Genomic DNA, 24,684 nt, shown 5'->3' on the forward strand with positions numbered 1-24,684 from the left:
CGGTAGTAGTAAATGAGTTACAGTATGGGCAAACTTGTTGCTTTCTCCTTAAATTTTTCTGTGTGTTGACGTTCTCTGACCATGGGGGAACAATGTTAATGTGTTGAATCCCAAAGCATTTGGCAATGAATTGGCAAGGCTGATGCCGGCTTGCTGTACTTACTTGTCTTATAAAGCCCATGGCACACCAATCAAACACTCTCCAACAATGGCCAACAAGAATGTTGGCAGTTGTTGGAGAATGTCAAAATTCTTGGTAGCAGTTGTTGAATGTCTGATTGTGTGCCATGGGCTACAATAAAGACAAACAAGTTTTGAACATGTCGAATCTGACCAAACATCTCCAAACAAGGGACAGTCATGCCACACCAAACAACACCGCAGCTGGACATTGTAGGAAGAAGTGGAAAACCCTGTGGAATGCTGCTGATCTTTCACTGAAGTTCAACTCTGTCAAAATAAAATTAATTAATTGCACCTGCAGCTCTCAACAATCGCCTGATTTTAAAATGAGCAGATTCAGCAAATTGGTATTGTGGATCAACATTTCCTAAATTTAAACCCAGCATATAAAATGTGTCAATGGTTTATTTCGCATGACAAAGTGCTATGTTATACTGCCTGAAATAGTTGAATAATCTGTGATCAAACGAGCTGCAGTCTGCTACTGTTTGGAAAATATATAAACAAACTATTATGCAAAGTTTATGTACGATGTTACTGATTTTGTTTCTAATGTCCAGCATAGTTATGTAATGTATATTACTATCACCTATAAAACTATATGACTATGTCCAACTCAGCAGCAAAGGCTGATCGTAAAATAGGATGTGTGGGTTCATTGTGTCACTTCCTTACCGTGATTCAGCAGGCTGAATGGGGTCAGAGAGGAGGGAGGGAGCGAGACTAAACATGAATCAGCAGGATTCAGTTAACCTGACACTGCCAAGCCAAATGGGGTTTGTCGTGTAATCTGATCTCGTGCGAAGCAGCTGCCTTGCCAGGTTAGGATTCTTCAACATGTTATTACGGCTCATTTAAAGTCGATAATCATAATTATTGTAGTTCATAGTTCAGTCAGACACCAAACGTTTCTCTTTTAGCTTCGTTTTTCCTCGCCATGCTGCGTCTAGGCATATTGACTTGTTGACTGATTACCACCGTGTGCGCATCCCCGACACACTTTGAACTCATGGCGTGTTTGTCGTGCATTAACGTTAACCAAAAATATCCTTGCCAACCTGTTTTCTAATATTTCAGAGGGACATGCTGCATTCAAGAATAGTATAGTACCCTTAGATAATCGTCTTCTAGTTCTTCAGAAGCAAGCAGCCACCACCAAAACTCACCTCGGTGGAGGAGTGAGTGGGCGGGTTCAGTCTGCGCCATGCAGCCAGGCAATCCTGTAAATGTAGCCTAATTTAAATATGCTACAAGGTTTTTTGGGGTTTGTGATGCTCCGTTGATGATGCATTCATTTTTGCCAAGTTGCCTAGACTGATACTGAATTAGTAATAGTGGTGGGTGGTGGGTGGCAGTAGCGGCTGGTGCATTTTTGTCCAGGGAGGGCTATATGGGCTATACCAAATATAGGCCTGTACAATGGGGTTGAAATCAATATGATAATCATAAGGATTCTTCTCAATATCAATATCATATGTTTCACGTATGCAAAATCAGTGTTCATCTCATTGAACTGAATGGTGATGTCAAACAAACCTTACATTTTCAAATAATATTCCTGCCATACCTCATTTGATCAGTTTTTAAGTAACATTTGCTTGTCATCATCAATTTAGACAGCAGAAATGTCACTATTAAATTAACTTCATATCATCACGATGATTCCACTGAAAGACAACAATAATAGGCTATTGAATTATCGTCCACTCCAGCCCTAAATCAAGCAAGTAGTAACGGACGTTACTAGCTACTAGAAACGTCTGAAAAACACAGAGTGTATTTTCTTCCTCTGTCTGTAGCCTGTTGTTTAATGGCGAGCTCAGGGTGATCTGGTCCAAGCTCTTTCACTCGATGCTTCTCCTGTAAAGTCTGTCTCTCAAACGGCGTCGTTTTGAGTGACTTCACAGAATTTTCTTTCTCCATTCTTGCAAAACGTCTTTTATGTTATAAAATATCTATAAATCTACATATTTATTGCAGATTATATACTCACTATCTAATATTCACCTTGCTCATAAAAAAAAATATATATATATATATAACCTTTTATTTCCCCCTCTTTCATGTGGATACAGTAGGTGGGGCGGCACCCTGGCGCCCTCTAGTGGCCGGCCGCCACTGGTGGGTGGTGTTCCAGGTGTTATGCCGAGAAATGCCCCCCCGGCGGCAAATGCCTCCCCTCCTCACGGGAGCGCGCAAAGTCTCCTCCTGGATTCGAACCAGAAATCCTCGGTTTACGAGACAAATGCTCTACCAATGAGGCTTCACTGAGCACAGTGGCGTTGGAAGTACTTTTAGGTAGGGGGTGCTGTCACCGATTCAACATTGGGGGGGACGGCTGACGGCGCCAAAAAAATTTGGCCACTTTGTCGCCAGATTAGAGGAATATTAATATTAAGATTAGACTGTTGTGTCATTATTCAGTCACCTTTTCTCACTCACCTCCATGTCACCACTTGCTCCCACTGCTGTGTTGGAATCCTCATTCTCTCTCCCACCCTTTTTGGACTTTTAGCCATATTTAGAGGAATATTAAATTTTAAATTAACATTAGGATTATACTGTTGTGATGTCATGATTCAGTGTCTTCTCCTCTTCTCTGCAGCATTACTCAATTTACCCTCAGGACTCAGGGACAGTGATAGCCTACCTGCTATTCCTCCGATATATCCAGGGCCGGATTAATAGTACCATGGGCCCCCGGTGCTATTCATTTTCTAAGCTATTCATTTAGCCTTTTAAGGTAGTCATAAAGATTATATCTTCCAGACTGAAATGTTATAACAGAAGTGGAGTATTGGCCAGAATTACATGAACATTTGGACACTTATTCAGCGGGTATTTTGCATGTTGCGTTCAGGTGCACTGTAAAAAAAAAAATTTTTTTTTTTTTTTTTTTTTTTTTACATCTCTTGCCACCAGGGGGTGCTGCAGCGCCCACCGCACCGTGCTTCCAACGCCGAGCAGGGTGCGTTTGATCTCACTATCATGGTGCACCGCTTGCACGTGGCGAGCAAACAACATTGCAGACACACGGCGGCACAGTGATCAAATCCAGCGCACCTGGGAAGCAAAACATGTCATGAAATAATCAAAGTCCCAAGGGTCCTGCCGGCACTGGGACACTTCTCCTCTCCTAAATTCAGCACAGGCTGCGAAAAGCCTGCTTTAAAACGGTTGTTTTACACAGGAATATCATTTTAACAGCCCCGCCTATATTACTGGCTTCCGTAGGGAGATTATGATATCTTTGGATCTGCGATCGGACATCAGAGACTGGTAGGAGAGCGTTTTAAACGCTCGACCCCCCAATTTCCTTATGGAATGCTACTGTGACCCTGTTTCAGAGTGGATCACAGAGGAACGGAGAGCAGGGGAACATATGGGGCTAGTTTGCCTTATGATCACCCACTGGAGCTTAGTTTACCTTTACCTGACTGGGTGTTTGTTTGTTTGTTTGATGTAATGTGTAGATGGATGGTGAAGCGGGCCTTGTGAGTGGACGCAGCCAGAGAGAAAAAAAAAGATTCTACAAAGACTTTCTGATTGATGCGGAGGACCTGGAAGAGCAAGAGTTGGATGTGGAAGAATACGGCACCAAGAGACCGCACAAGGTGGCTGTCACCCTCACAGTGTTAGAGACGGCACAAGGTGGCTGTCACCCTCACAGTGTTAGAGACGGCACAAGGTGGCTGTCACCCTCACAGTGTTAGAGACAGCACAAGGTGGCTGTCACCCTCACAGTGTTAGAGACGGCACAAGGTGGCTGTCTCCTTCACAGTGTTAGAGACGGCACAAGGTGGCTGTCTCTCTCACAGTGTTAGAGACGGCACAAGGTGGCTGTCTCCCTCACAGTGTTAGAGACGGCACAAGGTGGCTGTCACCCTCACAGTGTTAGAGACGGCACAAGGTGGCTGTCTCCCTCACAGTGTTAGAGACGGCACAAGGTGGCTGTCTCCCTCACAGTGTTAGAGACGGCACAAGGTGGCTGTCTCCCTCACAGTGTTAGAGACCACACAAGGTGGCTGTCTCCCTCACAGTGTTAGAGACGGCACAAGGTGGCTGTCTCCCTCACAGTGTTAGAGACGGCACAAGGTGGCTGTCACCCTCACAGTGTTAGAGACGGCACAAGGTGGCTGTCACCCTCACAGTGTTAGAGACCGCACAAGGTGGCTGTCTCCCTCACAGTGTTAGAGACGGCACAAGGTGGCTGTCTCCCTCACAGTGTTAGAGACGGCACAAGGTGGCTGTCTCCCTCACAGTGTTAGAGATGGCACAAGGTGGCTGTCTCCCTCACAGTGTTAGAGACGGCACAAGGTGGCTGTCTCCCTCACAGTGTTAGAGACGGCACAAGGTGGCTGTCTCCCTCACAGTGTTAGAGACGGCACAAGGTGGCTGTCTCCCTCACAGTGTTAGAGACGGCACAAGGTGGCTGTCTCCCTCACAGTGTTAGAGACGGCACAAGGTGGCTGTCTCCCTCACAGTGTTAGAGACGGCACAAGGTGGCTGTCTCCCTCACAGTGTTAGAGACGGCACAAGGTGGCTGTCTCCCTCACAGTGTTAGAGACGGCACAAGGTGGCTGTCTCCCTCACAGTGTTAGAGACGGCACAAGGTGGCTGTCACCCTCACAGTGTTAGAGACCACACAAGGTGGCTGTCACCCTCACAGTGTTAGAGACGGCACAAGGTGGCTGTCTCCCTCACAGTGTTAGAGACGGCACAAGGTGGCTGTCACCCTCACAGTGTTAGAGACGGCACAAGGTGGCTGTCTCCCTCACAGTGTTAGAGACGGCACAAGGTGGCTGTCTCCCTCACAGTGTTAGAGATGGCACAAGGTGGCTGTCTCCCTCACAGTGTTAGAGATGGCACAAGGTGGCTGTCACCCTCACAGTGTTAGAGACAGCACAAGGTGGCTGTCTCCCTCACAGTGTTAGAGACGGCACAAGGTGGCTGTCTCCCTCAGTGTTTGGTTAAGGGAGGGCTGCTGGATGAATGGGTGTCTGGACACACAGATGGGCAGGTGACAGGCTGGATGGATTGTTCAGTAGATTGTCCACTTGGCACAAGAAGCCTCTGTCCTGTTTTTACACTAATCTTGCATCTCTAATCTTTGTTAACAGCAGCATGCCAAGTTGTGATGGTTACTCTTCAACCTTTTTTCAGGAGCCAACGGACTCGCACAAGAAGTCATTGTCAAGTCACTCTGGTAAGGAGCATTTCATATTATGCTGTAATACAATGAGATGGTGTGTGTGTGTGTGTGTGTGTGTGTGTGTGTGTGTGTGTATGTGTGTTGCTGTTGAATTAATTCATGCCAACATATTTCAGCTGTGTAAAGAAGCTGTTATATTGACCCCCACCCATCCACCATCATAGTTGTAAAATGATACGTGGACATACTCTACATTGTGTTAAATGAAATGGGCAAACTTCTGTCATTGGCTGGAATACACCACTCTGCCATATGCTGCAACCCAGCTTTGACTCAATTGACCATAGGATGACCTTCAGGGGGTTGACAAAGGACAGTTTATTAAATGAATCCCCCCTGGTTAATGGGGTAATTAGCTCATAAAGCTAATTAATGGGGTAATTAGCTCATAATAGCCTCTAATTGCCTCTCGTGTCCTTAAGACATGCTACAACCAGCTGTCCTGGGTCTTTACTGACATATTTAACCTGTCCCTGTCATTGTGTGTGGTCCCATTATGTTTCAAAGAAACAATAATTGTGCCCATTGCTAAGATAAAACCTGTCACCTGCCTTAACGATTACCGCCCCGTTGCTTTGACTTCTGTTATCATGAAGTGCCTGGAAAAACTGGTTATATCTTATATAAAAAGCATTATTCCTGTTAGCATTGATCCATTACAGTTTGCTTACTGTTCAAACAGATCTGTTGATGACGCTATTGCTCTTGCTTTACACACTGCCCTGGTACAAAAACACTTATGTCAGACTACTGTTTATTGACTATAGCTCCGCATTCAACACTATTGTACCATCAAAACTGTTGTTGAAACTTAGGGGCCTTGGTCTGGGCAGCGCCATCTGTTACTGGCTATTTGACTTTCTGACAGGCAGACCACAATCTGTGCGCATTTGTAATAGATGTTCATCTATCATTTTCACCAGAACCGGCGCGCCCCAAGGCTGCTGCCTCAGTCCTCTGCTGTACATTCTGTTTACCTTCGACTGTGTTGCCAGATTTGGAAATAACATCATCATAAAATTTGCGGATGACACCACAGTGATCGGATTAATAACCGACGGTGATGAGAGGGCCTATAGGAGAGAAATAGAAGATCTAACCCTATGGTGCCAAAACAACAACCTCTCTCTAAACACCAATAAGACCAAAGAAATCATTGTTGACTTTAGAAAGTCCAAAGTCATTCACACCCCCATTTCCATCAATGGGTCATCTGTCGACATAGTCGACAGCTTTAAATTCCTGGGCACACACATCACAAACACACTCACATGGTCTCTCAACACCAAGTGCATCCTCAAGAAAGCACAGCAGCGACTGTACTTTCTGAGGCGCCTCAAGAAATTTGGCTTGAGCACCAAAGGCCTTGTGAATTTCTATCGCTGTACCATAGAAAGTGTTCTGACAGGGTGTATCACAGTGTGGTACGGCAACCTGACCGCCCAGGACTGCAGACTGCTGCAGAGGACTGTGAAGACAGCAGCTAAAATCATTGGCACAGAACTACCAAACCTCCATAACATCTTCACCACTCGCTGTAAAAAGAAAGCCAAAAACATTATCAAAGACACCAGCCACCCCGCTCATACCCTGTTCTCACTCCTCCCTTCCAAAAAACGCTACCGGAGCATCAAATCACACACCACCCGTCTCAGTAACAGCTTTTTCCCTCAGGCAGTCAGGCTGCTGAACAGTTGACTCACACACACTGCAACGCACTGTTTGTTGTGCACCATTATTGTATTGTACTGTATCGTGGTTTGTGTTATGTCTACACGCACTGTGTACAGACATGTCTGTATCACGTGTAGCCTACATAGTTATGTAGGTCTACACCCTTTTTCTGTCGGTCTTTGTGACCATATCCTTGTGTATGTAAGGCTGAGGGTGCTCAGAGCATAAAGAATTTCATTGTATTATACATTGTATTATACATATGACAATAAACTACTTGAACTTGAACTTGAACTTGAACTTGAACTAATTTAAGTATGAAACTGTCTACCTGGTACTCCTACTGTTAAATATGAATAATTGACCCACTGCAGGTAATAGCAGAGCTGGCCTTGAACCTTATGGAGGCGAGTCTTCTGACTTCCTCCCTGTCTATCCAGTCTATGTGCCACAAGACAGATGGAGAGAGGGGGGAGAAGAAGAGGTGAGAGAACAGACCGGATTTAAGAATATGAGATCAGATCAAATGCATTTCTCTATACTATCCTTTATTGTTCAGGATACACTTCAGTTGTGTCTGCGATACTCTCCATACATCTAATGTTATGACTTAACTATTGGTACCCAGGAAAACTTGTTGCATTCAACATGTACAGCAGAGGGCAGCATTGATCAGGTAATTACTCCATAGGTTCTTCAACATTTATTTTCTACTGTCCCTACTATATCATCACTTCCAGCCTTTCCCTACCTCCCAGGTCAGTGACATTCCCATACAGGAGTACTGGAACTATGACCAGCAGCGCAACATCGCTGAGCCTCCCCTTGCCAGTCCCATCACCTTTACCACCAGTCCAGTAACCCGCAGGCATCACCCCTTCATGTCCACACCTATTTCAATGACAGCCATTGCTGATCCAGTCAGGTACATACATTGTCCAGTAGTGTCTACCACTAGCCCCATGATTGACCTAGCTAGTCCATCAAGGAGCTCCCATTTAGAGTTTTATTTCTTTCTTTGCATGACGTTTCGAGCCGGAGCTCTTTCTCAGACGTGAGCTCCAGCTCGAAATGTCACGCAATTTTTTTTTCTAAAATAGAGCTCCTTGGTGTGCAGATCCTTCTTTTCTCAACTTTGTATGGTATTTTGGATCCAGCACCCACCCTAGTGTTTTCTGTCTTTTTTCCTATGTTACTGACCTGGTCTGGCTAGTCCCGCAAGCTTTATGATTAGCCCCACCAGTTGGCTCAGATCCCCACCCAGGGGTCCTGACTGCTCTGACCTGGATCCCATCAACGCTGCTGCTCACCTGCACCTCTTGGGAGAATCCTTGTCCCTCATTGGACACCAGCTTCAGGAGACAAATGTGAGTGGACTCAAAGAATGCAGAACATAATGTGTTTCCTCCCCCATTACCACCAGAAAGGCAGTGGATTTAGGGCAGAGGTTCTCAAATGTTTTTCAGCCAAAGACCCCTTACAAGGTAGAAAATATACCGGGGACCCCCCTCATTCTCATTTGTGATTTTGGGCTAAGCCCAATTGTTTCCACGGTAACGTGCTTCACTTTTAAATTGATAGGTTTGTTTGGCAAAGTGCCACGGACCCCCATTTGAGAACCACTGATTTAGGGGGTTTATGATAAGTCCAGAGGGTAATCAACTGATAGGTATCTCTTGCAAGCTGCAACATCTCCCACTTTCCTTGAAAGATTTTGAAAATCTAGGAGCACTGGTTTGGGAAAGTCAAGTAGGGACAATTTGAAAGCTGAGATATTAAAATTCCACCAATGTTAGACAATTTCAGGTTTACAGTACAATAAAAAGGCAAAATTGAAAACAAAATTGAAAAGCTTTTTGCCAGACATCAGTGATGTGCCCTAGATTTGAGAGGTGCATGATTGATTCTGCTCTTGATGCTGTGTTCTCTGTGTCTGTGCAGAAGAAGGTGTGTGTGTCTGGTGACCTGTCTCTGCTCTTGATGCTGTGTTCCCTGTGTCTGTGCAGAAGAAGGTGTGTGTGTGTCTGGTGGCCTGTCTCTGCTCTTGATGCTGTGTTCCCTGTGTCTGTGCAGAAGAAGGTGTGTGTGTGTCTGGTGACCTGTCTCTGCTCTTGATGCTGTGTTCCCTGTGTCTGTGCAGAAGAAGGTGTGTGTGTGTGTCTGGTGACCTGTCTCTGCTCTTGATGCTATGTTCCCTGTGTCTGTGCAGAAGAAGGTGTGTGTGTCTGGTGACCTGTCTCTGCTCTTGATGCTGTGTTCCCTGTGTCTGTGCAGAAGAAGGTGTGTGTGTGTCTGGTGACCTGTCTCTGCTCTTGATGCTGTGTTCCCTGTGTCTGTGCAGAAGAAGGTGTGTGTGTGTCTGGTGACCTGTCTCTGCTCTTGATGCTGTGTTCCCTGTGTCTGTGCAGAAGAAGGTGTGTGTGTCTGGTGACCTGTCTCTGCTCTTGATGCTGTGTTCCCTGTGTCTGTGCAGAAGAAGGCGTGTGTGTCTGGTGACCTGTCTCTGCTCTTGATGCTATGTTCCCTGTGTCTGTGCAGAATAAGGTGTGTGTGTCTGGTGACCTGTCTCTGCTCTTGATGCTGTGTTCCCTGTGTCTGTGCAGAAGAAGGTGTGTGTGTCTGGTGACCTGTCTCTGCTCTTGATGCTGTGTTCCCTGTGTCTGTGCAGAAGAAGGTGTGTGTGTCTGGTGACCTGTCTCTGCTCTTGATGCTGTGTTCCCTGTGTCTGTGCAGAAGAAGGTGTGTGTGTGTCTGGTGACCTGTCTCTGCTCTTGATGCTATGTTCCCTGTGTCTGTGCAGAAGAAGGTGTGTGTCTGGTGACCTGTCTCTGCTCTTGATGCTATGTTCCCTGTGTCTGTGCAGAAGAAGGTGTGTGTGTGTCTGGTGACCTGTCTCTGCTCTTGATGCTGTGTTCCCTGTGTCTGTGCAGAAGAAGGTGTGTGTGTGTCTGGTGACCTGTCTCTGCTCTTGATGCTGTGTTCCCTGTGTCTGTGCAGAAGAAGGTGTGTGTGTGTCTGGTGACCTGTCTCTGCTCTTGATGCTGTGTTCCCTGTGTCTGTGCAGAAGAAGGTGTGTGTGTGTCTGGTGACCTGTCTCTGCTCTTGATGCTATGTTCCCTGTGTCTGTGCAGAAGAAGGTGTGTGTGTCTGGTGACCTGTCTCTGCTCTTGATGCTGTGTTCCCTGTGTCTGTGCAGAAGAAGGTGTGTGTGTCTGGTGACCTGTCTCTGCTCTTGATGCTGTGTTCCCTGTGTCTGTGCAGAAGAAGGTGTGTGTGTCTGGTGGCCTGTCTCTGCTCTTGGACTCCCTGCTGTGCGCCCTGGCTCCACTCCTCTGCCTCACCTCACAGGTACCAGAGCTCAGGAGCTGCACACAGCACTCAGGGGTGAGAGACATGCACACACGTACATACACACACACACACACACACACACACACACACACAGTCACACACACACACGTACACACGTACACACGTACACACATACACACAGTATACAGGGGTGAGAGACATGCACACACATACATACACGCACACACACACACAGACACACGTACATACGTGCACACACACACACACACACACATACATACGCACACACGCACACACACAACTGTAATACATGCTCTAATGATTGTTCTGCCGTGCGTACGTTATGTGATTTAGGATGACATGTCTATTTGTGTCCTTTGTCTTGCTTTTAAGGTGGACACTCTGGAAAACATTGCCTATGTCATGCCTGGGTTGTGACTGATGTTGGCAGCAAGTTGCAATATGCTGAAAAACACTTAAGTTAGTTTAAAGTCTTTGGAAAAGAAGCACCAAAGCCATTTTGTTCTAAAAAGAGGATGACTGAAGGGATTATTATTATTATTATTATTATTATTATTATTATTATTATTATTATTATTATTATTAATAATAATAATAATAATAATTTTTGCACTAAGCACTCTATGAACTTGGATATAAAGATTTTGTGTTAATAATTTGATCAAGATTAGAAAAAAAGTTCACTTTGTTGTGTTGGTTGTTTAATAAAACAATATTTGTTCTGTGAAGAACAAATTATTTATTTTTCTTGGACACATTGACATCTAATGCATCAGTGAACAACATCTTCCTGTTGTTGTCATTAGACACATTGGAAGTGGCAAATTGTGTTTTTCTGGTTGATGTTGGAATTCATCAAGCATTTAATAGATTCTGCTGTCCACAGATCTCAAATCAGTTTGGAGCCTCTCAAGCTTTTAGTTGGAGAATAGTCAGTGGATCCATCACTCATCTGAAGACGTTTGATAGACAATATATTCAATGTAGAAAAGGGTCCATAATGGCCCACCGCCAGGCCTGTTCTTGGGGCAGTCGATGCCCACGAGCCGGCGCGCCAACGACGTAATGATGACGACATCATCAATGATGACGTCAGAGTTCACCTGTGAGGTCATCGGCGACGTCAGGCGGTCTAGGCTGACTGTGATGGCAGACGGGACTTTACGGGGTCACCGATGATGTCATAGCATAGAGTTCACCTGTGAGGTCATCGGCGATGTCAGACATAACATATATATACAAGGTGCTCTGTAACGCTGTATTCCGGTATTCTTACTTCCTACTATTCTACTTCATAATGTCTACCCTTACCACGACCAAATCCGAACCCAAGCTGAATCCTGGCTGTCTTACAACCAGCCAGGCCCTGGTGACCGACTGCCTTACAACCAGCCAGGTCACGAGTGGTATTCCTTCAACCGCGTCCGAGGACCGACATCTCTGTGGTTCTGATCGACCACGGCCCGTGAGCCCTCATCTACGATCCAGCACACTTCACGAGGCAAGCCCACAAGCTTCCTCACATTCAAGATTCATGTTAATAGCCATAGTGAGCAATTAGATTACAAACGAGGAATTTGACTTCGTGCAAGTATGCATCACAGCGATCACATCAACAGCAGAAGTTGGAGCAAAACAGAAAACAATCTCAAATTATAAATGATATAAAGTGCAAAGTAAAAGTCCTTTGACGTGACGTGGGGGGGGGGGTAGGTATAGGTCATAATAAGCTTGAAGCTAAGCTAAGGCTTGATATCTAGTTGGAATATGTTAAAGTCAATTTTGTCAAGGCCTGTCGGAATGTGATTCATGCCTCGATTGTAAATCAATTTGTGATTTGTGTGTGTGTGTGTGATGCGTGATGCCCCTCAGTCCTGACTGTACGTGGCATTGTTGTCTTCAGCAGCGTCGCCCGTCTAAATACCTATATGCATTATGTTGCCACCAGGTAATAACCATGGCAACTATTAACCCTTCAGATCAACCTGACATTGACAGGCATCAGTGCCACCACACGGGTGTGGGTATGAACCACTGAGGTGGAATGATTCACTCGTGTCCCCGGGATATGTCTCCTCCACCCCATCGTGGAATGCTCAGCAGCTTGCAGACAAAAGGAACATATTGCGTATTGTACGATGGAGGGGAGTGGCTGGACATGTGGCTCTCTGAGACTGAGACACACCTGTAAGGGCAGGTTAGATAGGTTCTTGGAGTCGGGACACTTTTTTCAGCAGCCAAGTATACTGAAGGAAGGAGGTTTTCTGCAGGAGAGATACAACTCAACTCAATACAACAAACCGAGAGGACGGTACAACCACACAAAGCTCTCACACAGTAAGTGTATGCTTTATATGGGTTGGCTATGCTAATGCTGTGGTTACGTTTATATTGGAGTATGGGATGTTTAGAACAGCAAACTGCAAGGCTTCTTGACTTCACTACTTTAACGTTACCTACATTACTGACGTTTTTTCCCATAATTCATTTCAAAAAGTGAAACTTTCATAGATTATAGATTCATTACACACAAAGTGAAATATGTCTAGCCTTTATTTGTTTCATTTTTCATAATTTTGGCCTACAGCTCCAGAAAACCCCCAAAACAGTATTTAAAGAAATTAGAATAGTGTGAAGAAAATCAGCAGTTCCTTCTCAGTTATTTCAGAGAATGAACGTGTCACCCTCGAATCATCTAATTAACTCAAAGCACCTGCAAAGTTTTCCCATGTCATCATCACATTTTAGCTGCTCTAGTAGATACACGGTACCTACTGGACTGCTGTCTCCATGAGTTTGAGTTGTCACTTTTAATGACACCATTAAGTGACACTCAAACTCATAGAATGTGACATGGTTTTTAAGCGTCACTTTTAATGGTGTGTTTAATCGTTTAATCTAAACATCATGCAACAATGCTGTGTCTTGTGTTTACTGGCTGTTTTTGTGTGCGTTGGTAGGTGCATGTGTTTGTGACTGTGTGTGCATATCAACTCAAATAAAGAGGTCAGGTAGAATGTAGTTGGACAGGACTAGCAAGGTGCAGCGTGCACTCCTGCAAACCAGGAAAAGGACGAGTGAAAGTAGGGACACGGCCATTATCAATTACCTTCGTCCGTGTGAACTCATGCACAAGTAAAAAAAAACAACAGGTGAAACCAGAAACCACCTAAGGCACAGACGGAAAAATAATCATACACATAGGCAAACAGATTGCTAACCTTATTTGACTCCTCAGTAGCTCCACTTCTCTTGTATGACTGATGTCAGATCAGATGATCAGTGAATACACTTAGGAAGCAGCCCTACCCACCCCAAACTATTCTGTTTGTCCAGTTTTATTTAATTGTGGATTATGAGCCTCCGGCTAAACACACGTTCACACACGTGTGAACAAACATTCTCCCAACACGCCCTTGCATGTTAATCCTTATAAATGACTACCTGCTTACAAGATAGCGTATTGATATGTTGACAGATGAGGAGGTTTATGCTTATGCTCTCCTCTCTCTGCAGCTATGTCTGAACACTTGAGTGGCGGGCGCTTCAGGCCCGCACCCCCAGAGCTGCGGCTTGTCCTGCTGGGGACCATCGGCTGTGGGAAGACGGCGTCAGGGGACACCATCCTGCTGCAGCTGTCCCCCTCCGGGTCGTCCAGGAGCTGCCAGGTGCGGCAGGGCGTCTCGGAGGGCAGGAGGGTGACCCTGGTGGAGGCGCCCAGGTTGTACTGGGACGGCGGCCACGTGGAGGCTACTGTGAAGAAGGAGACAGAGCGGGCGATGGCACTGGCAGCGCCGGGCCCCCACGCTTTTCTGCTGCTGGTGCCAGTGGGCCAGTTCACAGAGGTCGGTTGTAGTGTCTGTCTGCCGCTCCACTCTACTCATGTTTTTGCTTCTGTAGTGACTCTTCTTCTGTAGTCTCATTTCAACTCACTCATTTTCACTCAACTCATTTTAACAGTACTTTTATTTGTTTTAAGTTTTTGAAACTACATTCTTCTAATATGAATTATGGAAAAGTTTGATTAAAAAGACTCAAATTGGAGACAATGCCCTTCTTGACATATGTTTCAATTCTCCCATAGCCTATGCTATTTTTAACTGTATAAAATATGGGTCTTTAAAACAAGCTGGTTATGAATTATTTTGCTAAAAAACGTCAAATCCAGCCTCTGTGGGACTTCTCTATGTGTCTCTCCCCTCATTAACTATGCGCTGTTTTGATAAGATAAGATAAGATGATAAGAGGATCTGTTGGGATAGATCCATCTTTGGTGCAGTTGATCGTTTTCTGGACATTTATCCATTCTACACATCTGCTAAACACAACAAGGTTCGGTCTTCCACATTCAGTTGGCGGGGTGGTGCTGTAACCGGGGCAAATTAAATAAGTGTTACTTTGTGATGTCACAAAATCACAGAAGTCACATCGGCTCATTTGGAGGCACTTTTTCCTTACATGGCTGGCGTGGCTTTATCTGGGGACCATGTGTTTATCTGGAGACCATGTGTTTATCTGGAGACCATGTGTTTATCTGGGGACCATGTGTTTATCTGGGGACCATGTGTTTATCTGGGGACCATGTGTTTATCTGGGGACCATGTGTTTATCTGGGGACCATGTGTTTATCTGGGGACCATGTGTTTATCTGGGGACCATGTGTTTATCTGGGGACCATGTGTGTTTTGAGACGTCCATGATGTTTAGCACGCCCAAGTCCTTTACAATCAAACAAGCAAGGACATTTTGTTTTACACAAGATGGGACCTTTAATTGTATACGATTTACTTTTTTTTTTTACATCTCTTTATAATGAATAAGTGCCAGTAGTAGAGAGGAGAGAGTGCTGCTTCACGACTGCAGGTGTTAAAAACAGGTGCTCATTGGATCCAAGGGAAATAAGTAGAAACAAAGATGGTTGACTTAATAGTAAATTCAACTTGGTGAAGAGTCAGAACCAAAAAACTACCAAGGCACACTGTTTGCAGAATTTTTAAAAAGCCTTTAATTAAGTGGCTTCACGCCTACGCGTTTCGACACATAGTCTTCATCAGGGCATCAAGGACAAAGTGAATCTCATTCACAAAAATACTGTGGCTGGTGGCTACTACAGCCAATCAGAGTTGTGGTTGAATAATTGACACAGGTGGAGTTAACCAGGTAGGTGTGTACACAATCAAGTATATAGGCATCAAACAACCACAAATTGTCAAATAGAAAATCAATCATATAGAAATACAGTTTAACACATTCACTGCCAGCCTTTTTTTTTTACTGTAGGTAGCTTTTGCCAGAGGGTTTTTTTGAGGATTCTGGCTCATTTTACAAGAGCCAAGGATAATTTTCTGCTTGGACTTTGTGAACAGAAAGTTCACAAAAGTACTAATAGAATGTGTGCTTTCTCTGTCTAAAAGAGTTAGTTTGTAGAGTTAGTAGTTATGTAGATATTAGCCGTTGAGTACAGCATGGTTTCAGCGTCTGAGACAAAAAGCTGAGATAATCGCAGTTTTGTGAAATTCAATCAAATAGTCACTTTAACCATTTATTTTTGGCATCAGTGAGACATCAGACATAAACAATATAGTTCTGAACAGTAATTTCCTCCATAGCAGCACCCGCACCCCCTCTCCTTACAACTCCTCCCTCCGTGGGCGTGTCTGGTGGATTTCAGCAGCGTTTGTCAGTCACAAGCCAGTCTCTCCTGCCTGTCTGAGCAGTGAGCAGCAGCCTCCCTCTCTGGCGGCCCCTCGTCGGCGAGCGTGGATGTGGCTTAATCCGTTCTTGGATTTTCGGTTGAGAGCTTTGACGAAGCCTTGTGTGACTCTAGGCTTTATGCTGCGCGCTTCAAAGTGTGCTTTCCACCCAGTCCACCTTTGGAACCCCCCACCGCCGTGCGCCCGTGTGAAAGGTTTTCGCCTACAGTATGAGAATGAGGCTCGTTCGCTTCTGGGTCCTCGGTTGAGCTCAGCTGGAATGCGTGCGTTTCTGGCCAAACAACACTCAATAGTCTGAGCACCGTCGCCACTCAGTGGGTCGGCGGAATGGATTGCACACGCCCGGCGGCTCTAACAGTATAATAGAAGATGCAAAAGGGCCAGATCAACGATCCACCGTCAAAAAAAAAAAATCGATTCTGAAAACGTGTTAACACGTTGTTGGCAGTCAACAGCTGGATTCTGAAAACGTGTTTACACGTTGTTGGCAGTGAATGTGTTAATAGAAAATACATAAAAAAGACAATATAATGTTTGTTCCCAAACATCCCTGGTTACCTGTAGAAAGTAAAAAAGCAGATTACCAAAAGAGGATGAGAGTGCCAGTAGTAATTTTAGCTAGTAAATTCCTTCTAATGAATTTCCCTCCTCTTCCCAGGTGGAGGGCCGTGTACCTGGAGAGCTGGAGGAGATGTTTGGGGAGGCGGTGCTGGGCCACACCCTGGTCGTGCTGACCTGCGGGGACTACCTGACGGGCCAGACAGAGAAGGTACGTCCAAGTCCTTCCCGACATCCCCCGTAATACTCCTTCGCCATTCCCCGTGTCAGATTTGTACAAATCAACTACTGGTTACAGGAGCAGGAGAGAGAGGCAAATCTGAATTGACACAAACCAACTGTGTTCCCCAGGCTTACCTGCAGGAGGAGGACCCAGGCCTCCGGGAGCTGATCCGGCGCTGCGGGGGGAGGTACCACGTCCTCAATAATCGCCGGCGGCAGGACAGGGAGCAGGTCTGCACTCTGCTGGAGAAGGTAGGAGGGTGGAGCAGAGGAAGACTAAGCTAAGCTAAGACTAACTAAGCTTCAGGGATGGTGATTAGCGTGCTGTCACTCTTTTTTTCACCTTAGTGTTGATTTTGGTGGTGGACTGACTCACACGTTGGGCCAGTTTGGGTAAATACCAGAAGCAATTAACTGAGGTAGATGTGTTGTTTTTCATGTAAAGCAATTTGTAACTGTGGGGAAAAAAACTCACCTAGAAAAGTTTCAACGTCTGGAGAAAGGTTTTTCGAATACTGTCAAATGTCACAAAAGCTATGCGGCTCGTTCTGAAACAGTCTAGACAATAATAAAATAAAATTTAAAAATAATATTTATCCTTGTGTAAAAACAAACTAATGCTTGAAGTTAGTGTAGTTTATGGTTAGGTTTTTAGTCTGTCTCATTACAATTTGGTCATGGACAATTGAAAAGCCATATGGAGCATTTTGTACTTTCATCATTGAAAAGGTGTGGGAACCCTGAGCACTGTGGGGGGAAAAAAAATCCAAATCAGTTTGATCTTAAGGTGTTTGAGAGAGTCATATCAGTGTTTTTATGCCTCCGCCGGCGAAGCCAGGCCGAAGGCATTATGGATCCGGGTTGTCCGTCCGTACGTACGTACGTACGTACGGCCGGCCGTCCGTCCGTCCGTACGGATGTTTGTTAACGCCATATCTGAGGAACGCCTTGATGGAATTTCATCAGATTCGCCTTAAACATTCACTTAGGCCCAAGGATGATCTGATTAGATTTTGGTGGTCCAAGGTCAAAGTTCAAGGTCACTGTGACCTCTCGAACGCCATTTTCAAGCTTGTTAACGCGATATCTGAGGAACGCCTTGATGGAATTTCATCAGATTCGCCTTAAACATTCACTTAGGCCCAAGGATGATCTGATTAGATTTTGGTGGTCCAAGGTCAAAGGTCAAGGTCACTGTGACCTCTCGAACGCCATTTTCAAGCTTGTTAACGCGATATCTGAGGAACGCCTTGATGGAATTTCATCAGATTCGCCTTAAACATTCACTTAGGCCCAAGGATGATCTGATTAGATTTTGGTGGTCCAAGGTCAAAGGTCAAGGTCACTGTGACCTCTCGAACGCCATTTTCAAGCTTGTTAACGCGATATCTGAGGAACAACTTGACAAAATTTCATCAGATTCGCCTTAAACATTCACTTAGGCCCAAGGATGATCTGATTAGATTTTGGTGGTCCAAGGTCAAAGGTCAAGGTCACTGACCTCTCGAACGCCATTTTCAAGCTTGTTAACGCGATATCTGAGGAACAATTTGACAAAATTTCATCAGATTCGCCTTAAACATTCACTTAGGCCCAAGGATGATCTGATTAGATTTTGGTGGTCCAAGGTCAAAGGTCAAGGTCACTGTGACCTCTCGAACGCCATTTTCAAGCTTGTTAACGCGATATCTGAGGAACAACTTGACAAAATTTCATCAGATTCGCCTTAAACATTCACTTAGGCCCAAGGATGATCTGATTAGATTTTGGTGGTCCAAGGTCAAAGGTCAAGGTCACTGTGACCTCTCGAACGCCATTTTCAAGCTTGTTAACGCCATATCTGAGGAACAACTTGACAAAATTTCATCAGATTCGCCTTAAACATTCACTTAGGCCCAAGGATGATCTGATTACATTTTGGTGGTCAAAGGTCAAAGGTCAAGGTGAGCTCTCGAACGCCATTTTCAAGCTTGTTAACGCGATATCTCAGGAATGCCTTGACGGAATTTAATCAAACTTGTCTCAAACATCGACTTGGACTCAAGGATGAACTGATTACATTTTGGTGGTCAAAGTTCAAGCTCACTGTGACCTCTCACACACCCAATTTCCAAGCTCTGTAACGCAACATCACAGGAGCGCCTTGACGGAATCTCTTCCAATTTGCCTCAAATGGCGATTTGGACTCCAGAATGAACTAATGCGGAGGCATAAGTCCGCGTTGCGGTCGTTCTAGTTGTCAAATAAGCTTTGCTTTGCTGAGCATGCATGCTTTCTTTTCTCAGCAACGCCCTGTTTCACTCTCATACATAACATACAGTACAGTCACACCTGGAAGCTGCCCAGTGCAGCCAGAGTCATCGTTTGCACTGACCAGCTCTACTGGACTGGTTTGGGTGTTAATGCCTCCCTTGCCTCAATGGCAATTTTACTGACTTACCGTATCAAATGTTTGGCCAAAGCTGGTAGACATAGGGATTTATCACATGATGTGTAGTAGATAAACTATTACAGTATAAAAAAACGCTGAAGAAGGCCTGTTGGCTGAAACGTCCGTTGTATGGTCTCGATGACGGAATAAAAACCCTGAAAGGACATTTATCGCGTGCTGGCGTTCCTTTGTTTTTTGACTGTTACTTTTGTGCCGTGCACCTGAATTTTTATTCTTATTTGGTGAGTGTGCTCACTACCCTTGCAAAGGCTCTGCTAGCAAGGAGTGTGTTTAAACTATTACAGTATGCAACATGTATACATGTGTTTCGGTGACCTTCTCCCACTAAAATGAAGTGCATTATTGTTTCTTTTATAGATAGAGAATATGGTACAGAAGAACGGAGGGTGCTACCTGAAAATAGCCGAGGACAGAGAGATGGAGAGACGAGTGAAAGAAAGAGCGCAAGAACTTAGGGAAAAGTACAGAGTGAAGTTGGAGTCGAGGCACATCCCAAACACAGAGACCCAGAGGAACAGAGAGGACACAGAGACCCAGAGGAACGGAGAGGACACAGAGACCCAGAGGAACGGAGAGGACACACACAGGTACGCCGCTGCCTCGGAGAGGAGGAGGAGAGAGGAAGAGAGGGAGGAGCTGGATGGGAGAGTGTCTGTGACCTCAGTGGCTAACGGTCTTCATTCAGCCCCAGCACCAGAGCCACAGTCCCATCCAGAGCCCCGTAGTGACAGCACGCTCCAGCCCAAGACCAGCTCCAGTTTCACACCAAATGCAGGTAAATGCCTACAGTGTTTGGAAACTGGGTTCTCTGCCCGTTTTTCTGTACCGGCAAAAGAAAACAATAACAGAAAAAAATGAATGTGTAGGGCTCATACCTACTTTTTTCCTGCAGATGGCGCCATAGACTCACAACTATCTGAAGTCAAACCGACCATGAAAATGACTACTTGTAAGTAATAGATCACTGATAGCAACTAATGGGGATCCATTTTAAACAATGAACTGACTCCTTTTGTGTCACTAAACAGCACACACCTATAACGTTTGGTAGTTCCTCGCCCTAAGCTCAAGATTCCACCTTGTTACTTTCAGTTCACCACAGAATCAGCAGCTTTGGAGAGAGATCCTCTACTGAGGCTTCTCCCACGTCTTCCCCTCACTCGTCGCCCGTCTTCTCCGCTTTCTCCTCCTCAACATCCTCCTCCTCCTCTCCGGAGCTGCGGCTGGTGCTGCTCGGGCGGTCCGGAGCAGGGAAGAGTGCAGCTGGCAACAGCATCCTGGGTCAGGAGGAGTTTGAGTCGTGCCCGGACAGCCTGAGACCCATCACTCAGGAGTGTGTGAAGAAGAAGGCGCTGGCGGCAGGGAGACGGGTCAGTACTTCAGTCCAGTTACTGCTGTTATTGTCAAATCTATTTTAATACCTTGGTGTGTATATATTGCCGTAAACAAATGCGACCATGGTAAAGACGACTCACACAAACGGGTTTCTCTTTCACTTTAAGGGAGAGGAGAAACATGTTTGGTGATTGTGATTTTTTCCCCATCTGCATTTCACACATTCCACTATGTTCCATTGCCAGAAAGTTGTAGCTCCAGTTATACCAGAAGAACAGAGAACCTCTTCTTGATTTGTGCCATAAAGCAATATTCCCTTTGTAAAACAATCCAACAGATTTAATGCAGTATAGAATCCAGTAGAGGCTGTCAGTCTTCTCAGCAATCGGTTCATTCATGTAATTAAACTTATGTCTCAACATTAATGTTGTAACGATTTGTTGATGTAGAAATGCTAAAAATGTAGCACCTTGAATTAACACTTACTTTCACACTTGTGAAACACGTGAAAGTTTTTCCACACTGTATATGTTTCATCCTTTTATCATATTTTATCAATGTATTCCTTTTATCTTCTTTTTTTCGGGATGGGGAGATGGGGGGGGGGGGCGGGGGGGGGGTCTAATGTGTTTTTATAATGCACTTTCTCTCTCTCTGTCTCCCCTCCACCCCCAGGTGGCAGTAGTGGACACCCCAGACTGGTTCAATTCGGAGCGTTCCCCAGACGAGGTGCGAGCTCAGATCTCCTCCTGCGTTGCGCTCTCCAGTCCTGGCCCCCATGCCTTCCTCCTGTGTGTCCCCGTGGACCAGCCTTCCCACACCGAACTGAAGGCCTTGGGGGCCCTGGAGGCCGTTTTTGGACCCGACGCGATCCAGAGACACACCGTGGTCCTCTTTACACACGCCGATCATCTAAGGGAGAGCGGAAAGGCGGGGGGAAGCAGCGTGGAGTCCTACATCGCTGGCCAGCGGAAGGATCTGTTGAAGCTGGTGGAGAGATGCGGGGACCGGTTTCACGTGATGGAGAGCGGAGGAGGCGCGGAGGAGAGGAGGAGCGTGGCACAGCTCCTGGAGAAGGTGGAGCAGACTGTGAGAGAGGCAGGAGGACAGTGCTACTCTTGTCCTGTTTTTCAGGAGGCGGAGGACAAAGTGAGGCAGAGACAGCTGGAGATAGCCAAGGAGAAGAGGGGGAGAAAGGCAGAAGAAAGACGAGAAGAAGTTGGACAGCTCGGTGCTGAACGGCGGGTACTCTATCCCTCCATGGAACCCCTGATAGAGGAGGAAGAGGAAGTGAGAGAAGAAGAGATTGAGGAAATGAGGGATGAAGCGGAGAGGAGTGTAAGCACCATGAATCTCGAGAGTCTTCCTCCAATTTCACTGTCCACCATGTCCCCTTCACTGATTCGTTCCATCTGGGAAAGGGTTGGGTCTGGTGCAAAGATGGTTCCCAAGTTGTTTGCAGATAGTTCCGTGTGGGTTGGTGAAGGAGCCAAGAGGGTGACAGCTAGCCCAATGTGGGGAACTGTTGGCAGTGGGGCAAAGAATGTCCAAAAGATGGTGGTTGATAGTTCTATGTGGGAGAAGATGGGAGCTAGTGCTGGGCAGGTCTCCAAATTAATGGCTGATAATGCTATGTGGGAGAAGCTTAGGGAAACCAAAGTCCCCAAGATGATGGCAGACGGTTCTACGTGGGTGGGATCTGGAGCAAAGATGGCGGCAGCAAGTCCTGTGTGGGAAAAGGTTGGGTCAGGTGCTAAAACTGGGGCCAAATTGGTAGCAGACAGTTCCATGTGGGTTGGTTCTGGCGCCAAGAGTTTGGCACAGAGTCCCATGTGGGGAAAGGTAGGATCCGGGGCTAAATCTGGAGCCAAAATGGTGGCCGACAGTTCCATGCGGGTCGGAGCTGGAATTGGAGCCGGGGCAAAGAAGGTGGCCCAGAGTCCCGTGTGGGGGAAGGTGGGCTCCGGGGCCAAAGCTGGGGTCAAAATGGTGGCTGAGAGCTCAGTGTGGGAGAAGGTCGGGACCGCTGCTAAAAAGGTGCCCATGGTAGTTATAGCGGGTGCATTCCTGGGTCTGGTGCTTGGGGTGGTTTTGGGGGGTGCACTGGGGGGCGCCGTAGGGGCAGCTGCTGGGTCGGCGGTAACTGAGGTAGGGAGGCGAAAATTCAGTCATAAAGGCACATCTGAAGATATGGATGAAGCTGCAAGACATGCGGGGGAAACAGTGGACGACAGAGTGGAATCACTGTTCAATCATGCAGAGAAAGCATTGAAAACAGAATGAGGAACTGGTGAGGGTCATGAGTAACTGAAATGTATACCAACTAGAAGTACATTCAGAGAGCACAGACCTCCGCCAAGACCAATAGTCCAGTCTGCTATGATAATGCAAATGTTGTGAGTCGGATCAGATCCAAAATGTAATAGGTCCTTGTCCTTCCTTGGCCCATGCTACACCCTTTTACGAAGGTTCATGAAAATCGGCCCAGTAGTTTTTCTGAAATCCTGCTAACAGACAAAAGGCAGCGAAAACTTAACTTCCTTGGCGGAGGTAAATATAAGGCTGTTCCAAATTAATTTGTTGTGAACACTGAAAACAAAAACGATGGAAAATAATTATTTTGGTACATGGCTCCTACATGTTAGTAATCTTTTACAACACAGACATATTTAACCTTCTTTCACCATAGACACCATGGCACTCTGCATGTGTATTTACCATTGACATATATATAATGGACCAACGGAGCTCATTGACTTTGACACAGCAAAATTAAGCTCACTTCCGGATATTGTTTGATTTCGTTTGATTGGTTGAATGGATTAATGCTACACGGAAGTACGAGGAGAGGGGGCGGCTGCCCCTAGCGGCTGCCGGGGGAGTTTCCGAATTTGCCCTGTCTCTCTTATCGCCGTAATGCATTATGGGTAGTCAGCTACTTTGGCTAATGGTAGCGGCTAACGCTACTTACTTTACATTTCAGTAAAACGGCACTGAATGACCAAATTGATTTAACTTTTAACCATTTTGAGTAACACTGTTTCCATACGGACCCCCAGCGTTGGTTAGTTGTTTATAACGTGACTATATAACGTTCCGGTTTCTGGGCTGAATCCAATGGTCTGAATGGTCTGAATACAGAGAAGGCTTAAGGCTTTATCTAACGGTATAGATAATGTTAAATGGTCCGCCATGTTATGGATGTTAGATGTGTGGTATCTATATAGTTACGTGTGTCTACTAACATTATTAAAATATCATAAAGTAACGCTATTTTCTGATAATTTGTTCAACTATTACTTGCTACCTGATGCCTTGCGGCACATTGCTGCCTCTACCGGTCGGAAGTATTACTGTTCTTATTATCCAATGTTTTTTCCTCGAAATGGGGCTATCATTTGGAAAACGGAGCGCGTTAGAGCATGAAAAAGACTTGAAATTGTTTTTTCAGACCATAAACTAATTTGGAAAGTGTTTATTTAAGACATAGACCGAGAGAGAAGTTGGCTCGTTTCCCATAGAGTTGAATGGATGTTCACGGGAAGTGGTACACAAACTGCGACCCCTACTGGCCATTTGAAAGAATGCAATTTCCGCATAGGCATCAAAAATAGGCAGGCTGAATTGGGCACTGGTATTTACCTATTATGTACTCACAGAGGTCTTGTTATTCAGGTCTAAATGAACAAGAATCAAATATGTAAAAAAAAAAATCCCCAACTGCTGCCAAGACAACCTCAGTCAGTACCTGTTGAGTAGTGTCCTCTAGTAAGAGAGTGGCGTCAACGGAGGACCAAAATGCGAGACTCATTAGCCAATGAACAGCCAGGAATTGGTCTCGCGCTACTTTTGCATGCTAAAATAAAGCTGATAATGTACAATTTGATTCAAGGGATGAAAAACCCTTTCAAAGTACAACACAAACTGTCTATTTTGCTGCAACTCGACAGTGCTGCTTCTTTTACTCAAGAGTTCCACTTTCTACTTCCTGGAAAAAAAAC

General features: G+C 45.5%; 1 protein-coding gene across 1 annotated transcript; it reads left to right on the plus strand.

Annotated features, from left to right (window-relative positions):
• Positions 1-12,648: 12,648 nt before the first annotated feature.
• On the plus strand, positions 12,649-24,483 carry LOC310774609 (uncharacterized protein). Its single transcript, XM_083634702.1, has 8 exons — positions 12,649-12,739; positions 13,919-14,247; positions 16,775-16,885; positions 17,026-17,148; positions 19,706-20,123; positions 20,241-20,297; positions 20,441-20,718; positions 21,359-24,483. Exons 2-8 carry the CDS (start codon positions 13,921-13,923, stop codon positions 22,964-22,966), a joined length of 2,922 nt encoding a protein of 973 aa, XP_083490828.1. The 5' UTR covers positions 12,649-12,739; positions 13,919-13,920; the 3' UTR covers positions 22,967-24,483.
• Positions 24,484-24,684: the final 201 nt, after the last annotated feature.

Source organism: Poromitra crassiceps (genome assembly GCF_964638095.1).
Source record: "Poromitra crassiceps genome assembly, chromosome: 4".
Classification (NCBI taxonomy): domain Eukaryota; kingdom Metazoa; phylum Chordata; class Actinopteri; order Beryciformes; family Melamphaidae; genus Poromitra; species Poromitra crassiceps.

What these genes read in the sequence shown, in the direction of transcription:
- LOC310774609 (XM_083634702.1), top strand. Translation starts at nt 13,921, where the DNA reads ATGTCTGAACACTTGAGTGGCGGGCGCTTCAGGCCCGCACCCCCAGAG. An exon ending in TCTGCACTCTGCTGGAGAAG is followed by an intron (nt 17,149 to 19,705) that starts GTAGGAGGGTGG and finishes TTTCTTTTATAG; the next exon opens with ATAGAGAATATGGTACAGAA. An exon ending in CGCTGGCGGCAGGGAGACGG is followed by an intron (nt 20,719 to 21,358) that starts GTCAGTACTTCA and finishes CTCCACCCCCAG; the next exon opens with GTGGCAGTAGTGGACACCCC.